This window comes from Odontesthes bonariensis, chromosome 6 (assembly GCF_027942865.1).
Source record: "Odontesthes bonariensis isolate fOdoBon6 chromosome 6, fOdoBon6.hap1, whole genome shotgun sequence".
NCBI classification, from domain to species: domain Eukaryota; kingdom Metazoa; phylum Chordata; class Actinopteri; order Atheriniformes; family Atherinopsidae; genus Odontesthes; species Odontesthes bonariensis.
In genome coordinates this window covers 22,712,568-22,732,472 of record NC_134511.1, presented here as the reverse complement: position 1 = coordinate 22,732,472, position 19,905 = coordinate 22,712,568, and the positions used below count along the sequence as shown (strand labels likewise).

The 19,905-nt window shown below is 40.7% G+C and overlaps 2 protein-coding genes across 4 annotated transcripts in view; both read left to right on the top strand.

Annotated features, from left to right (window-relative positions):
* Positions 1-1,060: 1,060 nt before the first annotated feature.
* atp6v0a2b (ATPase H+ transporting V0 subunit a2b) lies at positions 1,061-13,784 on the top strand. Its single transcript, XM_075467972.1, has 20 exons — positions 1,061-1,612; positions 2,270-2,348; positions 2,789-2,886; positions 2,961-3,098; positions 3,219-3,316; positions 4,415-4,541; positions 5,760-5,842; positions 5,954-6,047; positions 6,561-6,773; positions 7,179-7,329; positions 7,545-7,684; positions 7,774-7,931; positions 8,934-9,024; positions 9,634-9,752; positions 9,864-10,074; positions 10,182-10,301; positions 10,640-10,759; positions 10,883-11,000; positions 11,830-12,001; positions 12,092-13,784. Exons 1-20 carry the CDS (start codon positions 1,496-1,498, stop codon positions 12,192-12,194), a joined length of 2,550 nt encoding a protein of 849 aa, XP_075324087.1. The 5' UTR covers positions 1,061-1,495; the 3' UTR covers positions 12,195-13,784.
* A 5,878-nt stretch (positions 13,785-19,662) lies between these two features.
* The window catches only part of emid1 (EMI domain containing 1), a 57,406-nt gene continuing 57,163 nt past the window's right edge, over positions 19,663-19,905 (top strand). For all 3 annotated transcript variants that reach the window (XM_075467970.1, XM_075467968.1, XM_075467969.1), the window contains exon 1: positions 19,663-19,877. The gene's annotated coding sequence lies outside the window, so the exon portion shown is untranslated. The remainder of the gene's footprint in view (positions 19,878-19,905) is intronic.

Below are 19,905 nucleotides of genomic sequence, written 5' to 3'. Positions count from 1 at the left end.
TACTTCAGATCCGTTAATGTGGAGAGGTGCATGCTCCACCCCCTGCTGCCTCCTAAAGTCCACGATCATCTCCTTCGTTTTGCTGATGTTGAGAGAGAGGTGGTTCTCCTGACACCATGTTGTCAGGGTGTCCACCTCCTCTCTGTAGGCTGACTCGTCACTGTTAGTGATGAGGCCCACGATGGTTGTGTCATCAGCAAACTTCACGATGAGGTTGGAACTGTGCGTTGGCACACAGTCATGTGTGAACAGGGAGAACAGGAGGGGGCTGAGCACACAACCCTGGGGGGTGCCAGTGTTTGTGACCACTGTGGCTGAAGTGCGGTCACCGAGTCTCACCACCTGTGGCCTCCCCGTCAGGAAGCTGTAGATCCATTTGCAGAGGGTGTTTAGTCCCAGATCTGCAAGCTTGGAGACGAGTCTGGAGGGGATGATGGTGTAATATGTTAAAGGATAAAAAATACTTTTATTAAACAGATATACTGGTAGGTGTTTTACATGTTGACCACTTGGGTCACCAAGACTTTTTTAGATGATTAAACTAAGAATTATTGCAATGTTCTGATTTGAACAGCCCTGCATAAATGTCACACTCTTAAGGGTCCTCAGTTCAAGTTGGTTCTCTTTATTTTGATCATTTTAGTAATGCCGGTTTAATTACTAAACCATAGTATGAAGTCTAGTTCAGCAAGACAAACCACACTCTCCAAAAATTATATTTATACCGGTTAAATAGTTATATTGAAGTTAAAACAAGGATCTCTGAAATTCTGTGGTTTAAACTGAGCTGAATTTAATATTAAAACCTTAATCAGAGTAGGACGCGCTGCAGAACATTTGGATTACATTGATTAAGGTTTAGCTACGAAAACGTGTACGTCAATGCTGTCGAAAAGAAAAACTAAAAAACTAAACTAAAAGAAAACTAAAAAGGTTGACGGTGTTTTTAATGCGCGCATTCCTTCAGGCAGCGTCAGAGGGCTTTAAACACACAGAAGCTCTTACTGCGCAGACTCCAGAGGACGCAGGTCATTGGTCTAAATATACATTAGCCACCGTGGAGGTTGGTTATATTCAACAGTGCTAAGTCAAGTGACGTGGAGAGTTCAAAGATGGCAAGCATACGTCCAAAACTTTCTAAACTATGAGCAGACTTGTCTCAGCACATTGAGATGAACTACGCTTGCGGCTGCGAAACTATTTTGCGTTATATTTTCAGATTCAGCTTTGAAGAAACTGTTAATCCAAGAGTCAGGATCACGGCTTACCCGGCTAACCAGTTAGCTAGCTAACAGGAACAGCCCCATCTCCAGCTGCGATAGCTATGCAATACCAAGGTTTTGTACGTCGTGCATTGTATCATTCCCCCGAGCCAAATCATGAAAGGACAAGGAAGGACTTGACTGGCAACCGTTGACATAAACTTCAAAGATAAGGCACCTGTTAGCTTGCTATTTAGCCTGTTGGTGAAGTAATACCAGACCCGATTGTCAAGATGGGCACTTTGCTCCGAGGTGAAGAGATGTGTCTGGCCCAGTTGTTTCTGCAGTCTGGCTCAGCATACGACTGCATCAGTGAACTCGGAGAACTGGGGCTGGTGGAGTTCAGAGACGTAAGTCCCCCAGTGGATCGGTTTTGAGACGTTAGACAGCAATCCTACTTCATGTCATTGCTGTTTTTTGACGTAATTAAAAGTACTCGTAGCTTTGGTAAAGATGTACAAAATCTGAAAGTGCATACAATTTGTGTCAGAATTTTTAGTTTGTATTAAGTCATAAGTAATTTTGTTTTATTTTATTTCTTTGTAATTTACTGTAGAATAAAACGGTGTTGTCTCTGTGCTCATTTAGCAGTGGTGCACCTTCACATCAAGGAAATTACCACCATTTCAAACATGTGTACAAACATTGTAATGCAGCTTGTTCTGTAACTAACTAAGGATCGTCCAGAAGTTGTAGAATTAAGGATAATATAGTAGTTAGAACATTGTAGCCACAACTTTGAAGAAAATTAAGATCCAGATAGCAGTGAATTTGAGACATGCGTGAAAGTGATAAGAGAAAACAAAGAAGACGTGAATATCTCATGGATCCCAGTTATATAATGTTGTGTACAACCTCTAAAAGTACTTACTGACTCTGCAGTCGATGATAGTTTGTTCTTAAAGTGAAGAACTTGGATATCAGTGATTTTCACGATGATTAGATTGGATGAGTGTATACTTATTCATTCAGTGCCTGTCTGATTTATTGCCTTTCACCTGTTTCAGCTCAACCCCAGTGTTAACGCCTTCCAGCGAAAACACGTGAATGAGATCAAAAAATGCGAAGAGATGGAGAGGATTCTTGGTAAGTATGAACTGGTCCTTTATGTGGTCAATTTACCGAAAAGCCTCCCTGTTTTATCTGTGCACTATGTCTATTCATTCATTGTTGACTTTGGGAAGGAAATATTCATCATTTTTCCCCTCACAGGACAAAGTTAAAGCTGTGGTGGGTCTATAAAAGTGCATGAACACATGAAGCCACTGAGGATTCTCTTACAGATGAATTGAAAGCCAGCGGCCCTAAAGTCATGAGAAATGTCAGCTGGTTGTAGATTGGTTGAATGAGCTGCGGTCTCTCGGGTATCTTAACCCTGGATTATTAGATTTGGAAGAGAATAACGCCCTGTCAGACTTAGATTCAATTCCAGTGTTATGCAAAGGATGGTCATGGATTCTGGAAGATAAGATGCATTTAGACACTGGTTTTGTGGCTTGGAAAACATTGCTTTTTGTTTTTAACAGGATACCTTCTGAGGGAAATCAAGAAAGCAGATATTTCACTGCCAGATAGAGATGTGAACCCTGTGGCTCCTTCACCCAAGCATGTCATTGCTATAATGGTAAGTTACTTACTATTATTGATACTATTGCTGTCCTGTATTTTTTACACATATGCAAACTTGTTACTTCACAGGAGCAGCTGCAGAGGCTCGAGGCAGAATTGGGTGAGGTGACCAGGAATAAGGAGAGGCTACAGAAGAATCTGCTGGAGCTGACGGAGTACACGCACATGCTGCGCGTCACACGCAACTTTGTACAGAGAACCGCCGAGGTGTGTAATTTAACCTCAAATTTTAACCTCGCCTTTTATTTCGTAGCGTAGAAACTGTCTGCTGTTTGATTTGATCTCCATTTTCTTCCTAAGCTTCCTGCATCTTGTGTTCACTTTTAGAGGGAACCGCTGCAAGTACAGTATGAGGAGTTTCCCTTTCTAGAAAAAGACACAATGATGGACTACAGCAGCATGCAGAGGCTCGGCGCCAAGCTGGGGTGAGCACAGTTATGTTAGAGTTGGGATTTATTTAGCTTTCGTTTGTCTTGTGAAAATAATGATCTTGCAGATACACGTTTATAGAAAGTTTCAAAAGGAGTAAGTAGTGAATTAATTTCCTGTCCTCCATCCAGTCAGACTGATCAGTGAGGTTTCAGTGTTTGATGTGTGTTACATTTATAGACATTATGTGAAGCATGTTTTCAGTTTGCAAAAGTGTGTTATTGGGAAAAAAGGCTGATACGTCTGGCGTCCCAACTCCGCCTTTCTGCATCCTCTGGTAGATTGTGTATTTTCAAGGGAGCACAGTGTGCTGTCAGTCGTGTAAAAGCTGGGGTTATGGCGACATTAACCAGATTGCATTCATTCAATCGATCATGATCTAAATCATATGTTAACGCTGTTATTGTAAGAGTTTAAATATCAACAATGAGGTTCTTAATGAAACTGATGACCTGTCTTACACAGTTTTTCCTCTATGATGCAGCTGCGCAACCTTTTGCACTGCCTTGTTTAATTTTGAAATGTGATTATTGAAACAACATCAAAGATCTTAAAGCTGCAGTCGGCAGGTTTTCAAAATTGCGAGTCTAAAGTCGGAAAATTCGAACTGATACAACTTTCAGGTCCCTCCCCCAACCTCTAACAAGCTCCGAATCGCCCCCCAAACCCCTCCCCCTCTGTGGAAGAGGTTGTGCACGTGAGTTCACACCAGTGTGAGCGCACACAAGCTGGGGCAGACTCACGCTCAGCAGCGTGTGCACAAGCTGTGATTGACAGGTAGGATTCCTCCACCCTAACTTGATTGGTTAAAAACAGCCGGGAGCGCTCGGTTTTTGCAAGCATGATTACAGGCTTCAGAGGGAGCTATAGATTTCGTTATTTTTCCTAAACAGCCTATTTAATATTCTACTTCCAGAATCCCATGACAGTTCAAGCTAATATGACTAAAAAAAAGTTGCCGACCGCAGCTTTAAAGGGCGAAATTCAACAATATTTTTCTCAAACCTCATTTGTGAACTTATTTTATTGTGGATAATTTGAAGTTAAGAGCTTGCGCTCCCAAGTCAGTGTCTGTTCTCCTGGTTCTCTTTCAGTTTCATTTCTGGGCTTATTCAGAGGGCAAAGATTGAGGCTTTTGAGCGGATGCTTTGGAGAGTGTGTAAAGGCTACACTATCCTCAGCTATGCTGAGGTCGAGGAGTATCTAGATGATCCTGACACAGTAGGTTACTCACCGCTAACGCTGCCCACCATTTCCACTCAAGTTTGACTACTTTTCTTGTCAAGTTTTTTTCTTCTCTGCGACATTTTCATTCATTGCAGATTTTGCATCAGTCCTTAATTTGTGTGAATGCACAGTATTTGATTTGGCACAGCAAGAAAACAAACTTGATTTATTTACATATGAACTGCTCTCAATCAGTATTGATTAGACACTTGCTGCCTCATCCAGGAAATGCTTTTTAAGATCACTGGCTATGTGTGTTAACATTTAGACCTTTGTCACAGCAAACATTTTGACTGTCACAGAGTGAAAAGTGCAGGAATGGTGTAAAATTTTAGAAAATGACTAATTCATTTCCTTTAATCACTCCAGTATACCTCAGCAATAAACCAGCACCCACGACAGCAAACCAGAATTTACCTTGAAAGAAAAGTATTATGAATCCAACAAATTGCCTTCTGATTTGAACATTTGAATTGTTTCTCTTTGTGATCAGTTACCGTAACACAATAACGAAACTATTTCGATTTGGCTTGATATTAGTGGGTGCGTGTCGTTGAATGTTTTTGTGGGCGGATAGTAGAGAGTAGCGTGTCGTAGAGCACTTAAAGAAAGTCTAACTAAAAAAAGAAAAGTTAGTTTGGCCAAATGTATGTTCATAAAATAAAGGACGAACGATTTTTTTAAAAAACGAGTCTTTTGGGAGGTACTTTTTCTCCCGGTTGTCCTTTTTAGTCAACCATTTCTGTGATCTTTTCCATTCAGATAGACGGCCCTAATCAGATTATCGATTTCCTCTGCTTGAGTCGAGGGCAGGCATGTAAGGCCACGACGGATCACGAATGGAATGTCAGGCATGCTTTTATTACTAGAAAATCAGGGAAATGTTGCAGACAGTCATGCTTTTAAAAAAAGAAAATTGGGTAGAGCAGTCGGTGTCTTCTGCTGCAGTTTCCTGTGTCAAAGCCTTTTCACGTCCGTTCAAACTCTGTTTTCAGTTGTAAAAAGCTTCTTTATTTGAATAAGGAACGGCTTGGTTTTTGCAAGAGAAGTAATTTTATTAAGAGTACTTTTGGTAATTTCACTGGAATATACAGTTGAAGAGGAAACTATCAGCATGACTCCAAAGCTTACTCAGTAGCTGAAACTTTTTTCTCTCTCTAGTGAACAGTAAATCTCTGATGTACAGCGTTTTGCATTGTTTTCTGTCTGCAGGGTGAGCCTGTCAAGAGTGTGGTGTTCCTGATCTCTTACTGGGGAGACCAGATTGGTCAGAAAGTGAAGAAGATCTGCGACTGGTAATTACTGCACACGATACACCACCGGCCGACGTATATTTCTATTTTTTATTTATTTTTTTCTTGACCCGGTGGTTGTGATATGTGAGTGATATATTTTTCCCTCCATAGCTATCACTGTCACTTGTATCCGTATCCCAGTAGCAACGAGGAGAGGAATGATGTTGTGGAAGGACTAAGAACTCGTATTCAGGATCTGCACACGGTACGTTTTACTTTTCTTTTCTTTTTTAAAAAAAAAAAAAAAAAAAAAAGTATTTGGTGTTTAATTATTGACAGATGAGTGCTTATCATCCCCTTTTGACCTGTTCTGTTATAGTCAAAGAGCGAAATGAAATGGCTGATGTATTGTCTAAAAGATCAACCTGGTTGTTCTTGCGGCTGCTGATGCAGACACTGTGAATCATTTGGTAGCTTCAACACGCTGTAAATGAGGATGGGCTCGCCCCTGTAGCACATGATCAACATGAGGCCTCGGCCGAATGTAACTGAGTTTGTTTTCTTTCCCCCTCTTTCATTTAATCCTCCTTCTTTTTTTTTTTTCCACAGTTTTTCTCTGTCTTCTTAAATTCACACACATCAACCTTAGGTCTACGACATGTTAATGTACCAATTTTATTTTTGGTAGAGAGATATTTGAAGGTTGAACTATTTCTTTGAAGTGACCATCACACTCGCAGGTTCTGTAAACTTGTTTTATTTTTAAACTTGTGTCCAGGTGCTTCTAAGGACGGAGGACTACCTGAAACAGGTCCTCATCAAGGCTTCAGAGTCTGTCTACACCTGGGTCGTCCAGGTCAAGAAAATGAAGGCCATCTACTATATTCTGAACTTGTGCAGTTTTGACGTGACCAATAAGTGCCTGATCGCAGAGGTGTGGTGTCCCGTCAATGACATTCCCAAACTGCGGCGAGCCCTGGAGGAAGGATCGGTGAGGAAACCGGTTGCTCTGCTTTCTATTCGACTCTCACAGCAGGGATTTCTGTTTATTGAAGCACAGCAGTATTTTCAAGAGCTCGGGTTTCCCTAAACACAGAATTGTATTAGGTCTTGTTTTTATATTACCCAGAAAAAATATGTTGTGTTTGGCTTGAACAATGAAGGGTCATTGTTCATTCTGTATGAATGAAAGCAGAGTTTTTAAAGAAACACTGCTAAGAACAGTCCTCCAACAAAGGATTTCTCATACATTTCCCACAGCCGCTTGTCTTATGTGTACCATTGTCCCAGAAAGGGACATTATAACCACCATCTTTGTTGTTGGTGTGCATGTTCTACTTATTTTAAACCCATTTGGAACCCCCTCTCATGATAACTTTGCACATTAATGTTTCAGAGAAAAAGTGGCGCGACAGTTCCCTCGTTCGTCAATCGTATTCCCACCACAGACACGCCCCCCACCTTGATAAGGACCAACAAATTTACCTCTGGATTCCAGAACATTGTAGATGCTTATGGAGTGGGAATGTACAGGGAGGTGAATCCCGGTGAGTGACAATCTCTATCTTTATTTAGTTCATTTATTGATATATGTATTTTCTTACCTCCCAAAGTTTACATGGGCCAAAATAATATCCAGCCTTTCTTCTTTTTTTCTTTTTATTGATTGTCTTTTTCTGTGTCAGCTGTTGATCCGTATTTAGTTTTGCCTTTTTTCTTCTTCTCTCTGCTCATTTCTTCTCGTCTCTCCTCTCACTTTTAGCTCCGTTCACAGTCATAACTTTCCCGTTCCTCTTTGCTGTGATGTTTGGCGACCTGGGCCACGGCGTCATCATGAGTCTGTTTGCTTTTTGGATGGTGTTGTATGAGAACAACCGCAAACTTAAGAACACCAGGAATGAGGTGAGTGGCTCCTCTGAAGCTAGTTGAACGCAAGTAAAGCTCGCGCAGTTTGGCTGAAGTGTAACCGTGTGTATGTTGTGTAATTGCAGATCTGGAACACCTTCTTTGAAGGGCGCTATATCATTCTTATGATGGGCCTCTTCTCCATCTACACTGGTCTGATATACAATGACTGTTTCTCCAAATCTCTTAATATCTTTGGATCTGGATGGAGTGTGAATGCCATGTTCAAAGCAGGTGTATGGACGTGAGTATCTAATGACGGGAGGGAATTTATTGTACGCCTAATATACGCACAGCCAAAAACCTCAGCATATATGCATTGGTTGATATAAACCGAGAAGCCCCAAGCCTTTTTGTTTATGGCCAGTGTTGTCAAGTAAAGAATTGTTCTCCACAGCTGGATAGATGCTGAATTGATGGAGAAAGGAGGAGTATAAGTCGATGCATTTTTAGCAAATACTTCATCGCTCAACTCAACCAACAGGGTCATGAGATTGTAATGATGGACAGTGGTTGTCACAACTTTGTTCCTGCTCCTGTTTTTGGAGAGATGATATGTTCTGCTCCCAACTTTCACCTTCCAGTTAATACCTGGCCTTCCTCCACCATTAAAGGGGAAGTTCGTTCTTTTTTTTTTTTTTTTTTTTATAAACATGGACCTTATTTCTGGCATTTTTCTGACTTTTTTTGTGCGGCGGTGCGCGTCGATGTCGTCATCCCACTAGACGCATGTGTAGAAAGCCCCCAATAGCAACAACACGGCAGCTATGAGCTAACAGTGTAATAGTACGCTTTTATTCATTCATTTGGCTTAAAGTATTGGTGAAGTAAAGACGGATAATGCCTTAGAGGCTGTATTGTCTATATTCTGTTCACTCCCGTTATATGGATATACACACTTAAGTCTTCTGATTCTCAAAGTACAAGTCATGTTAATTGAAATCGCTACATATTGCAGGAAATTTACTAAATCAAAAGAAACGCAATAACTGTAAAAAAAAAAAAAGAAAAAAGACTATTATATTTTAAAAAAAAAGGTCCAAGTGTTGATCTCAACATCTACGTTACTCACTAGAGGGCCCAGGGTTCCCTATTTACTGAACACTAGGACTTAGATTGTATAAATGGTGCTTAACTGAGAGCACTCAGACTCCCACACATGTCAAAAATAAGTTGCCAGGTCTCATGAGGATAATGCCATACATGTTACACGCGTGTTTATGGTTTTGTTTGTGCCTTTTTATAGGAATGATGTCGTTCATGGAAATCGTTTTCTTACCCTGGATCCAAATGTTACAGGAGTTTTCAAAGGACCTTACCCTCTGGGAATTGATCCAGTGAGTAGAATATTGAAACGCTATGTGTCACAGCACTTTCTTACACACATACTCAATATGTGCTTGTCACTGTGGTGGTGAAATGCCTCGTAATTGTATTATGTTAACAGGAGAAGTGCGCTTTACCACAATGATCCACCTCCCTGCTTTTCTCAGAAGTTGAGCACAATTTTGTTTCCAAACCCTTAAATGACAGAAATGTCATATTGTTCTTCCAGAAATACTCTTGACCCTCAAAGGTATTTCTTCTTTTAGCTCCTGCCGTCATACATGAGCATTTTGAGTTTGAGGTCTTTTGCCACTTAAAATCTTTAACTTTTATTTATTTATTTTTTTTAAATGAAATTTTTGTTATCCAAGAATGTTTTTTTTTCTAAACTAACAAAGGTGAATTTTAATGTAAAACCGCTGATCCAGTAAACTTGAACTGCCCACGACCCGTGAATGTAGAGTGTTTTTTAAAAAAAAAAATGAAGGTCTTTAGAGTCATGAATTGTTGCCATCCTTTGTGGGGGTTTTTGGGGGTTCTTTTGTAACTCAGATGGGTCATCTTTATTGAGATCATACGAGCAGTTAACAAGTAATATTTCCCCCTCTCTGTTTGTAAAGATATGGAACTTGGCATACAACCGCCTTACATTCCTTAACTCCTATAAGATGAAGATGTCAGTGATAATGGGCATCATACACATGAGCTTTGGTGTCATCCTCAGCACCTACAATCACCTGTAAGTATTAGTTTGCTGTGTGGTTTGGATTTTATGATTTTATTTATTTTACCCACTCTTGTATTATGATGTTTTAATGGTCCGTTTTGCTTTTTGTCACAAAAAAAACAGATATTTTAGGAAGAAGTACAACCTCTACCTGGTTTTTCTGCCTGAACTCCTGTTCCTGTTGTGTTTATTTGGCTACCTGGTTTTCATGATAGTCTACAAGTGGCTGGTGTTCTCTGCTAAGGACTCCAGACATGCCCCGAGCATTCTCATCCACTTCATCAACATGTTCCTCATGCAGGGTGACGGAGTGCCTCCCCTCTACCCAGGACAGGTGAAAAGCTCAATACTTTATCTCAGAACAGATCCAGTGGAATGTTGATTAAGGTACAGTAGTGAGAGGGAACGTGCAGTACTAAATGTTGCTTTCTCCTCTTCCAGACTGGCCTTCAGGTATTTCTGGTGGTCATTGCGGTTCTTTCAGTACCTGTGTTACTCCTGGGGAAACCACTCTACCTTTACTGGCTTCATAATGGGGGCCGCCGTCTCGGAATGTACAGGGTGAGGGTTCAAGACATTTAAGCTCACGTGTATGTGCCGAAATGCGGGGGAAAAAGTCTCCAAATACTTGTTCTAAGTAGAAATGGAGCAATTAATCAGCTGGCTAATCGTCGGTGGGAGAATCTTCAACCGGTGATCATTTGTCTGGAACCACATTTTTGGTCTGAGTTGATGTTATTCAGTCATGTTATCATAATGGAAAACAAAACCACATGAGGTCATGCCTTATGTAAATCTGCAATCAGGTGCCCTGCCCCTAATGCAAACCTCTGTCTGTTGACTACCAGCTCTGATTGTAAATATGCAAATAAATTTAGTTTGTCTGTGTTTTTTCTCAGGGATATGAGCGTGTGCGGCGCAACAGTGAAGAGGAGCTCTACTTGCTTAGGGCTCATGACATGGAGGAGGGCAGCAGTCACAGTGATCTCTCCAGCAGTGGAGAGCACCACTCAGAGGAGGTTTGCAAATCAAACATTCTAAGTATTTCTTATTATTTTTTTTTTGTTTGTTTGTTTTTTAACCATTTTCTGGCTGTGATGTTGACTTTTTTTTTTTTTTTTTTTTTGTTTTTTTGGGTATAGTTTGACTTTGCAGATGAGTTCCTACATCAGGCCATCCACACCATAGAGTATTGCCTGGGTTGCATCTCCAACACAGCTTCCTACCTGAGGCTTTGGGCTCTGAGCCTGGCACATGCCCGTGAGTATGACGGTTTGCAGTGTAAGATAAAAGTCATTAGTCAGTCCTTCATGCTTTAAGTTCAAAGTACAAGATGTTAGTGTAGTTCACTTTTAAAGTCGGAGCATGTTTACACTTTGACCTGATCTGTTGCGAGCGCTTCGAACTGTGAGACCTTTTGTCAGACTAAACCCCCCCCCCAAACTTGTCTGACTTTGCCAAAAAGTTACAGCTGTCATGAAGACAGGTCTCTCACATTGTCTTTGACGTTATAATAAACGCAACTCGAGCACCTTCTGGGGGTTCAGTCTGTTTTTTTTCCCCTGGTTGTAAGAAAAAGTTGTTGGCGTTTCTATCAAATCTGTCATGATATGCATGCTGGAAGCATGGGTTTTCTCATTGATGTTTTATTAAATCTCTGCTTAGTTTCCTGTGTAGACCACAGTTTCTTCACGGTGCTCTCTTTCATGTTTTTTTTTCTCCTCAACACAGAACTCAAGCTTAAAATCTTGTAGTCTGAACTCGGCTTTAGAATTGACCCATGTTCTGTTTTCTAGTAAAAGTGCCACTTCACATTTCCCTTTCTTTTGCTCATGTCCATACCAGATGTTAAGCATTATTAGATTGAGTGTGTAGTTACTCTGCATTTGCTCCTTTGATCGACTAAAAAGTAAATATAACATTTTTTTGCAATGCATTGTGCTGAAAGGGCAACACGGTCAAGATCAAAGCCAAGAATTTCAGATCTATGGCAGGCCTGATGTTTGCTTGAATATTGTTGTCTTCCTGTTTGTGTCGATTTGAATTCCATCTATTGACAGTACACGTGCACTCGTCTCTGCTTTCACAGAGCTATCAGAGGTGCTGTGGGCCATGGTGATGAGGGTGGGACTGCGAATGGACACCACTCTCGGGGTTTTATTCCTGGTTCCAGTGTTTGGACTATTTGCTGTTCTCACTGTGTCCATCCTCCTAGTAATGGAGGGTCTATCCGCTTTCCTCCATGCCCTCAGGCTGCACTGGTAAACACTCGTTGAACTGTCGGGGTCAATAAGCCTTTAATAGTCTCAGTATTTTTAATATTCTTAACAGCTTTTTGTCTCCTCCCGCAGGGTGGAGTTTCAAAACAAGTTCTACAGTGGCACTGGAGTCAAGTTTTGCCCCTTCTCCTTCTCTCTCCTGCCTTCCAGCTTCGAGCACGATGGTTTACTCTGAGGGAAATATCTAAAATTACTGTGCTCATAAAGACTTATTTCAGAGATGTCACACGGTAGTTTTGGTATTTATTTTTGCTCTTCCTCTTTTTTGTGAAGAAATGAAATGGTAAGTTTCTCAAACTTGTTTCTCAAAGCTGAACCACGCTGCCTTGCCAACGTATCAAGAACAAACACTGGACAGATTGGCTCGTTTTGCAAATTTGCGCAACAAAGGGTATTTTCTTCGAGGATCAGTATACCTCACCGCAGAAGATGTGGAGGCTTGAATGCTACTGCAGTGTATGTTAGGGTAATATTGGTTTAAAAAAAAAAAAAAAAAAAACGTAATTCAACAAAAAAAATGGAACACTTGCGTTTATTCATTTTTGTTTTCCATCAATTCGTTTATCTTCTGCAGCATTAATTTCACCATAAATGTTTCTATTATTGCTGTGACTTTTTAATGTTTTCACTGAGCTTCTGTTCAGTCGGATCTGGTTTAAAAAAAAAACAAACAAACAAAAAAAAAAAACACAGAGTACCGTGAGCCATCTTGCAGGGAAGTAGTTCTTGCTCAGCTTTTTTGGTGGAGAGCTTCCCAGGATTACAACCACACGAGGGCACGTTGTATCATTCCTCAAGTTTCACGGTGTCTCTCTTTGATGGTACTGAGACGCAGCAAAGGACTTTTGACTTTTTGATCTTGAATAGCGCCTGGGCAGGTGTGTGATAAGATGTATATACTTTTACAGAATTATTTTTTTAATTTATTATGAAATGATGTATCAGAATTACAGATGAATGTTAACGGGGTGTGTTTTTAACACTTGTGCATTCACAGTGTTGCCTTTCCACCTTCCATTTGCTATGGTGTCCAGTATTCCATGTATGGGAATACATCCATTTGTGCACTCAGCTCTGCTGGTCTGAGCCCTTGGGTTTGAAAGATCCTACAACCATATATTCAGCGCAGCGGCCTGGTTGTATTAAATCTTGATGGGTGATGACTCAGACGCCAATAGATGCTCCTTTTTCGATTGATTTGTTCTGTGTGGAATTGCTATTGGGATTTCTTTTTGCAAAGGGAATCGGACTTAAATGTTATCACTGTCTCATTATTGATTGTCTGCACTTTTACACTGGCAACACGGATTGCTACATAAAGATACTGCCACACATTTTTGATGATGCCGATGGCATTCTGTGGCCCTTTTCACACGGCAGCTATGGCGCAAACAAGATCCAAATGTTTGTTGTGATGTGTTCTGTGCCTTTACCCTAAAAACAGAAAGGTTAGACACAGCTAAGGGCGACCTTATAAGGCTGCGTGAAAGGGGCTACTGTTTTATTAATGCAATTTATGATTCTTGATTATTAGTTAGATGAAACTAAATTGTCCTTTTTAACGATTATAATTTTTCCCTTCATTTAATTAAAACAATGTTTTTCAGTAACTATCACTCCATGCTGTAACTCCTCTTACGAAAATCATTTATTCTCAGTGTCAATAAAAATGTATTTGAGATTATTTTTATTCCCTGAGAGCCCATAATTTCATTTTCTTTCCTCTATGTGATTTTAGACAAGTTGTATAGAGGAAAAACAATAACACCTTTAGATGTCAAGAAGCAATAGTTAGTTCTATTTTTAATTTTTTTTATTATGAGTCCTGCGTTTAAACATTTCTGATATTGATTGTTAACATAAACACTGAAAACGTGTAAAAGTTTTAATTCATGTTGGAGACTTTTTGTTTATTTACGGTATTTTTTCACACCCCAGTTGTCTTAATCAGTCATACTTGTATTTGTGTATCTCTTAACGTTATCAACCCGTTATTTAACCAGTAGTAGCAGTTTTGATATCTATGATATCTTTTGATATTGAACTGTAAAGACATCCAGAGCCAAAGAATGAGCTCGCTAAGCAATTTTTTTATTTTTTTATTTAAATTTATTTTTTTAAGGTTTGTTCAGTTGGGAGGGTGGTAGACTTTATTGATTCTCTTAATTGATTTTCATTTTTTGAATTAAAAAAAAAAAAAAAAAAAAAAGTCGACAGAAACGTCTGTTGGCGGCCATCACACTTTTCTCTTCGGCCGCGGTCCGCGTTTCCAACCGAGTTATGTCAACCAAAGAGAAGTTCTACAATATTGAGTTATCCAGATATTAACCAATGAATATAAGGTGGGGAGGGAAATGGTACACCACAATTTACGGGTGGAGTGGACCCGACAGAGGGTATCCGCTGGTTTCAATTTGTCGAAATGTCCCTAGAACTACTGAGTCGTGGGGATGGAGAAGAAGAACGCAAAATGATTCAGTTCCTGGACGTTGTCCCTGAAGACTCGCCATCATATATGCTGTTTTTCAAAAGCGTTACAGAGGAAGAAATTGAAGTTAAAATTCCTGTTTGTAATGTCCTTTGGTGCGGTTATCATCGGTAATGTTTTTGTTATATGTGATTACTTACAGGTAATAAGGTGAGTCGTGTGTGTTGTGAACAATCATGAAACGCTTCAGCCTCATATCGTTTCTACCATACAAACAACCCCAACTTCCAAAAAAGATGGGACAGAGCAAGAAAAGGCAGGAAAAGTAAGGGGGCGCAAAACGGCTGGTGGAATTTCTTGCAACTAATCAGGTTAATTGGCAGCAGGTTAGTGGCATGAGTGGGAATAAAATGAGCACTTCATAGATACAGGCTGAGTCTCTCAGAAGTACAGTGGCATAGAGGTTCAGCAATCTAAAAAAAACTGTAGGAATTTCAGAATAATGTTTCTCAATGTGAAATTGAAGACTGAATAATCCATCATCTACCCTACATAATATAAGCCAAAGATTCCTAGAATTGTGAGGCATGTTTGTGAGCAAGGGACCCTGCCAAAATCAGTTTTGTATCTTTGATTTCGGGCATTAAAATCACTGCATGGGCACACCAACACTTCTGAAAATCGTAGTCTTTAGACCCAGTTCATCATGCAATCCTCATACCGCATTTAGTAAGAGAGCAGGATGTGGAGGTTAAAGCAGGGTAAGGCTCTGTCATGCATAGAAGAAGCCATATGTGAACATGACTGAGGAACGCCACTGTCTTCTCCGGACCAAAGCATTGTAGTGACAACCGGACGTTGTAAATGTCTGATGGATTTATAGTGGACATCTTGTTTGCATGGTTTAACTTAATCCTTATGTGCAAAAATGAAACACACCGACACACAACATGTACAACAACGCAACACAGACACACAACTTACATATACAAATGCACACTAATCATTAAACACAAATCGTGTTATGAGCACACAATGCCTGTGTACACACAATACACAGGCATTGATACGTGCAGCTGTCCACCACCCAGCATGCATACACTTAACACACACAACAAACAGACTGTGCCACCACATTCAGACACACGTAGGTACACATAGAACAAGCGTCTACACAGACTCATCGACACAGCCAGGTTTCAACACTGATTGAACACTTGTATATATATTTGAATACAGCATGAGAACATTGAATAATAAAAGTATCTTCTCCTTCAGAGAAGGAAGGAGGAGACTCTTCAGATCCTGACCAAAAGTCCTCGACACTGAGTGAGGCAGAGATCGCCTCTAACTTGGAGGACATAAATGAGGAAATCCTCAGCTATGTAAGAACAAACAAACTTTGTTTGAATTTTTTTTTTTTCTCCTTGATTCGATTTTGGGGCGAAGACATTAGAGATGGTCAAATTTCTGGTTTGGTGTTTTCACATTGAGCTACATGTAGTGAATGAGCATCGAGAAAGTTTTTGAAATCTCGCACCCTCTACTTTATCAGAGATACACCATGCTCTGTCCTGTCTTGCGCAAAAAAAAAAAGATTAATTGAGATATTATTTTTTTATGTTTTGAACATAGACAATTGTTAAACCTCTGGACATGAAAGAGGCCACTGCCGTCGTGCTCAGGCTGCTTGACTTTGGCAGGTACAGTGGACACCCTCTGCAAGTGCTGCAGAACCGTCTTGTCAATGTGAGTTAACTTGAAAAAATATATATATTTACCAATCAGTAGCAATCACCGACTCTGGAAACATTTACCTTTTGAAAAAAGAAAGATTCCCTGGATAAAGAAAACAGGACACACTTTATCTGTGTTTCTTCCCTCAGCTTTACATACCCCTGTTCCCTGCACACCAGATGTTAACAGCTGGGACAAGTGGTCAGAACAAGGAAGTTTTCCCTCAGGAGAAAACCAGTGAAGAGGATGGTCCAGTAAAGCCGAGTGGGCAATTCTTGATTTGCGATGAGTTGCTCAGCAGGAAACATACGTTTTTGACTAAGGTCAACACAGCTCTCCAACAGCTTCAAAAAGGTTTGTTTTATTTAGGAAACCGGGGACTTTATTGACCTCTGCAAAGTAATCTGCAACAACTTTGCATTTGAGATTTCTCTGATATTTCAAGCCTCTTTCTGCCTCTTTGATTGCGTTGCAGCCCCAAAGAGAAGAGATATATATGGGCTAATCATGCAGTGTTTTAGAGACTGTATTGAGAGCACTGAGGTGAGATTATCACAGTTATTTCTTGTATTGAAGCATTTTGAAAATATTTTGTAATGTAACATTAAATCTGAAATCTATTTTTTAACCGTACTTTTGTATGGAGCCATTTCAACGTCGGATGCGTGGGACCTTCATTGAGTGCCCACTTCTACAAGCGGAAGCTGAAGATGAGTTGGTGACATTTACCTTCCTCAGTGTAAGTGGCACAATCCACAGTTAGTAAAGAGGGCCTTGACAGTGTCCCAGAACATCCAGCTGCTGCTAAGCTCTGTGGATGAGTACTTACACCACTGGCAGCGTTATCAGCCTCTTTGGGAATATGACAAAACCACTGTCGTTGAGAAGTGTATATGTTAAATGTTCATTTTTGTCTCCTGGAAAATCATATTCTTTCCTATATTAAGCTTCTCGTGCTTTTTGCACGCTCGGCCAGAGAGTGGCTAATATTGGCCAGATGTGGCGTGACCTGTTTACAGAATCAAGACAAGTGGATCTAACTCTTAAAAATGTCAAGAAATAATTTTGTGTGGTAAGACATTAAAACGTCCTGCACAATGGATGTAAACAGAATTGTGCATTTGCAGGCCCAAAAGTTCCTTTTCTCTTGTCATTATTCATAAAGATTACAAAGGAGAAGATTGAACTGTTTAAGCAAGATTTGTCCATCTTCGCTGAAAGTTTGGCTCTAAAAACTTTGAGTTATCTTCGGCCTGAGTCAGACGTAACGTTACTATCGCCATGACAACATGAATGACACACAGAACAGGCAGAAGCTGTTCTACCTGACAACACACAAATATGTTTACATCACGGCGCTTACTCGAGTTTCTGTGCCATCTTTCGAAGCAAATAACTGATATCCTACAATATGTCAGCTACAAGAGATATATCCAACCATCCGGAAAGCACAAGTGTATAAACGCACATATAAGGGGTTTCCATATGAAACTGTGTTTCAAGAAATGCTGGTATCACTTCGGAACCCTAAGTATTTGATCCCATTATTTTCTCACTGGATGGCAGCAGAGAGCAGCACTGGGCCTTTCAGCCTGCCCAGTGGCTCCAAGAGGCTGTCTTTGATGCTACCAAAGCCCAAAGTGCCCCCAGACCACAATGGGTCAAACTCTTTTGGACCAAACAGCCTAAAGTTGTTTGATTATGGACAAATATTTGGTGTCCGGGTACATAATGCACTGTCACAGTTGCATACATATTCTGTTGTTGTTGACAGAGGACAGCATACATTCTGCATATGGAGAAAAATGCAACACTAATCAATGTTTTCCACTTAAACCAAGCGGCTTTATAGCTATTCTTTGCGATATGGGTTGCAGTGTATGTTTTATTCTAGCTTTTAACAAACAGATCCAGGGTAGTTCTGAGTAATTAAGACTGCTCAGGTCAGCATGGCAAAGCAGGTGAAGTTTCCTCTAAAAACGACATAGCCCCAGAGGATCAGGCAGCTTGTGCAACAGTGAGTTCCCAGACACAGAGAGAAGAGCTGTGGCAGTTTTGATCCATTATCTGCAGCCTCCTTTGTGAGAGTGTGGCTGTAATAGAGAAGAAGCTGCTTATGTTTCACTGGCTTATAAATCTGAAAAACAGAAAATCAAAAAGACATTTTCGTTGGTTTCCTTTTTTTTTTTAAGTCCCTGCCCTCCTATGAGCTCAATAATGAATCTCATTACCATACCATGTGGTCGAAATGGGTCCTGTTTGAATTGCGGAGGGTAAAGGTTAGACAGGCCCCCCTCTCAGCTTTAACTGGTACAACTATCATTAAAGAGTTCAGATCAAGACATGTTTATGACCAAACATAGAAGGGGAGGGACTGTATTCCCCTGTTGAAAAGAAGAAAAGAATGATTGGTTGTGTTGTTTGATGAACCTTTGTGTGACTGGGAACATCTTAAATAAGTTCACATCAACAATGGCAATAGGTCGCTTGCCTCTCAGTTTATTAAGTTAAGGGAAAGAAAATTAATGCAGTAGATGAATAGCTGCACGAGAAATTGCCAGTGAGAAAAAGCCTTTTGGGGAAGCTGAACCCCATTCTCCCTCCTCAGAGGTCAAAATTATTTTCAGCTGCTCATGTCCGCAGGGATTTCCATCAACCCTCTACTGCTCTGGTTCCTGCTCGGCCCCATTGTCTGCTCCTTGTGGCCTCGTAAAACGCTGAGGGGTGCCCTGAAACAAAAATAAGAAGAAAAAAACTCTGACACATCATTTTTCCAGCCCCACCTCAATCTATAACTTTCCATATGTTGTGATTGTGAGCGGGTGGGCTCACACAGCCCCATTAATGTCCATTTCACCCTGCGGTATGAAGGGGAACTGGGACTGGAGGTGCCAGTCTGAAAGGTCCTCTGTGAGTGTGAGAGTGTTAACATTGTCTAATGGTGCACTTAGTAGCTGAGAACTTAATGAAACTTTAGCACCTTAGACAGCTGCGCGGGCAAACTCTGCAGCTGGTGATCTTGAGCCGTGTAGTTACTCCAACCACAGTCAGATTTACATCTCAGGTCCCAGTTTGGGGGTTGCGGTGCAGGTGTTTGGTTTGGGGTGGACCTCTGCCTTGTGGTAAATGGCTGCTTGCACTGAAAAACCTTCATGGGTAGAAGAAGGTTACAATAAGCAGTGGACAGATGAATGGATGCCTCTGATTCAGTTGCTTAATCATATTCATGTATGTCCGACCCTCCTGGTGGAGTGAAAATGAATAATTTCAAAGCTTTTGAAATAGGTTCTCAAACTAAGCTGGGCGTAGCTCCAATATTATTAGCTTTATAGTCTGTTGTTTGTGCCAGTAAAAATAACTCATCAGCGACACAGCTCCCGGTATTTTTGGGGGGAACCTTGAGAGTCAGCCCCCCACCCCTATAATTCATTCGCAGTGCGTAAAAGTACCATTGCCTTGAGCGTGCATTGTCCTCTGTGAGTCGTTCAAACGGGGCAGGGTAAAAAAGACTCAGCGGGCTGTGCTTTTAAAAGACCCGAGGAGACTATAAAACTGGTTTCATGCCCGCTGCTGGAAAGGCTCGGCTGGGTATGAGCACAGAGAGACGGAGGTAGGCAGAGCACACACAGAGGGGAGGACAACGCGCACTTAACAGTGTTCAAGGTTCACTTTCAAAGGAGCCCAACGAGAAGCGTAAGTTCATCGACTGGTGTTAGTCCGT

What these genes read in the sequence shown, in the direction of transcription:
- atp6v0a2b (XM_075467972.1), top strand. Translation starts at nt 1,496, where the DNA reads ATGGGCACTTTGCTCCGAGGTGAAGAGATGTGTCTGGCCCAGTTGTTT. An exon ending in ACCCTCTGGGAATTGATCCA is followed by an intron (nt 9,025 to 9,633) that starts GTGAGTAGAATA and finishes CTGTTTGTAAAG; the next exon opens with ATATGGAACTTGGCATACAA. An exon ending in CTCAGCACCTACAATCACCT is followed by an intron (nt 9,753 to 9,863) that starts GTAAGTATTAGT and finishes CAAAAAAAACAG; the next exon opens with ATATTTTAGGAAGAAGTACA.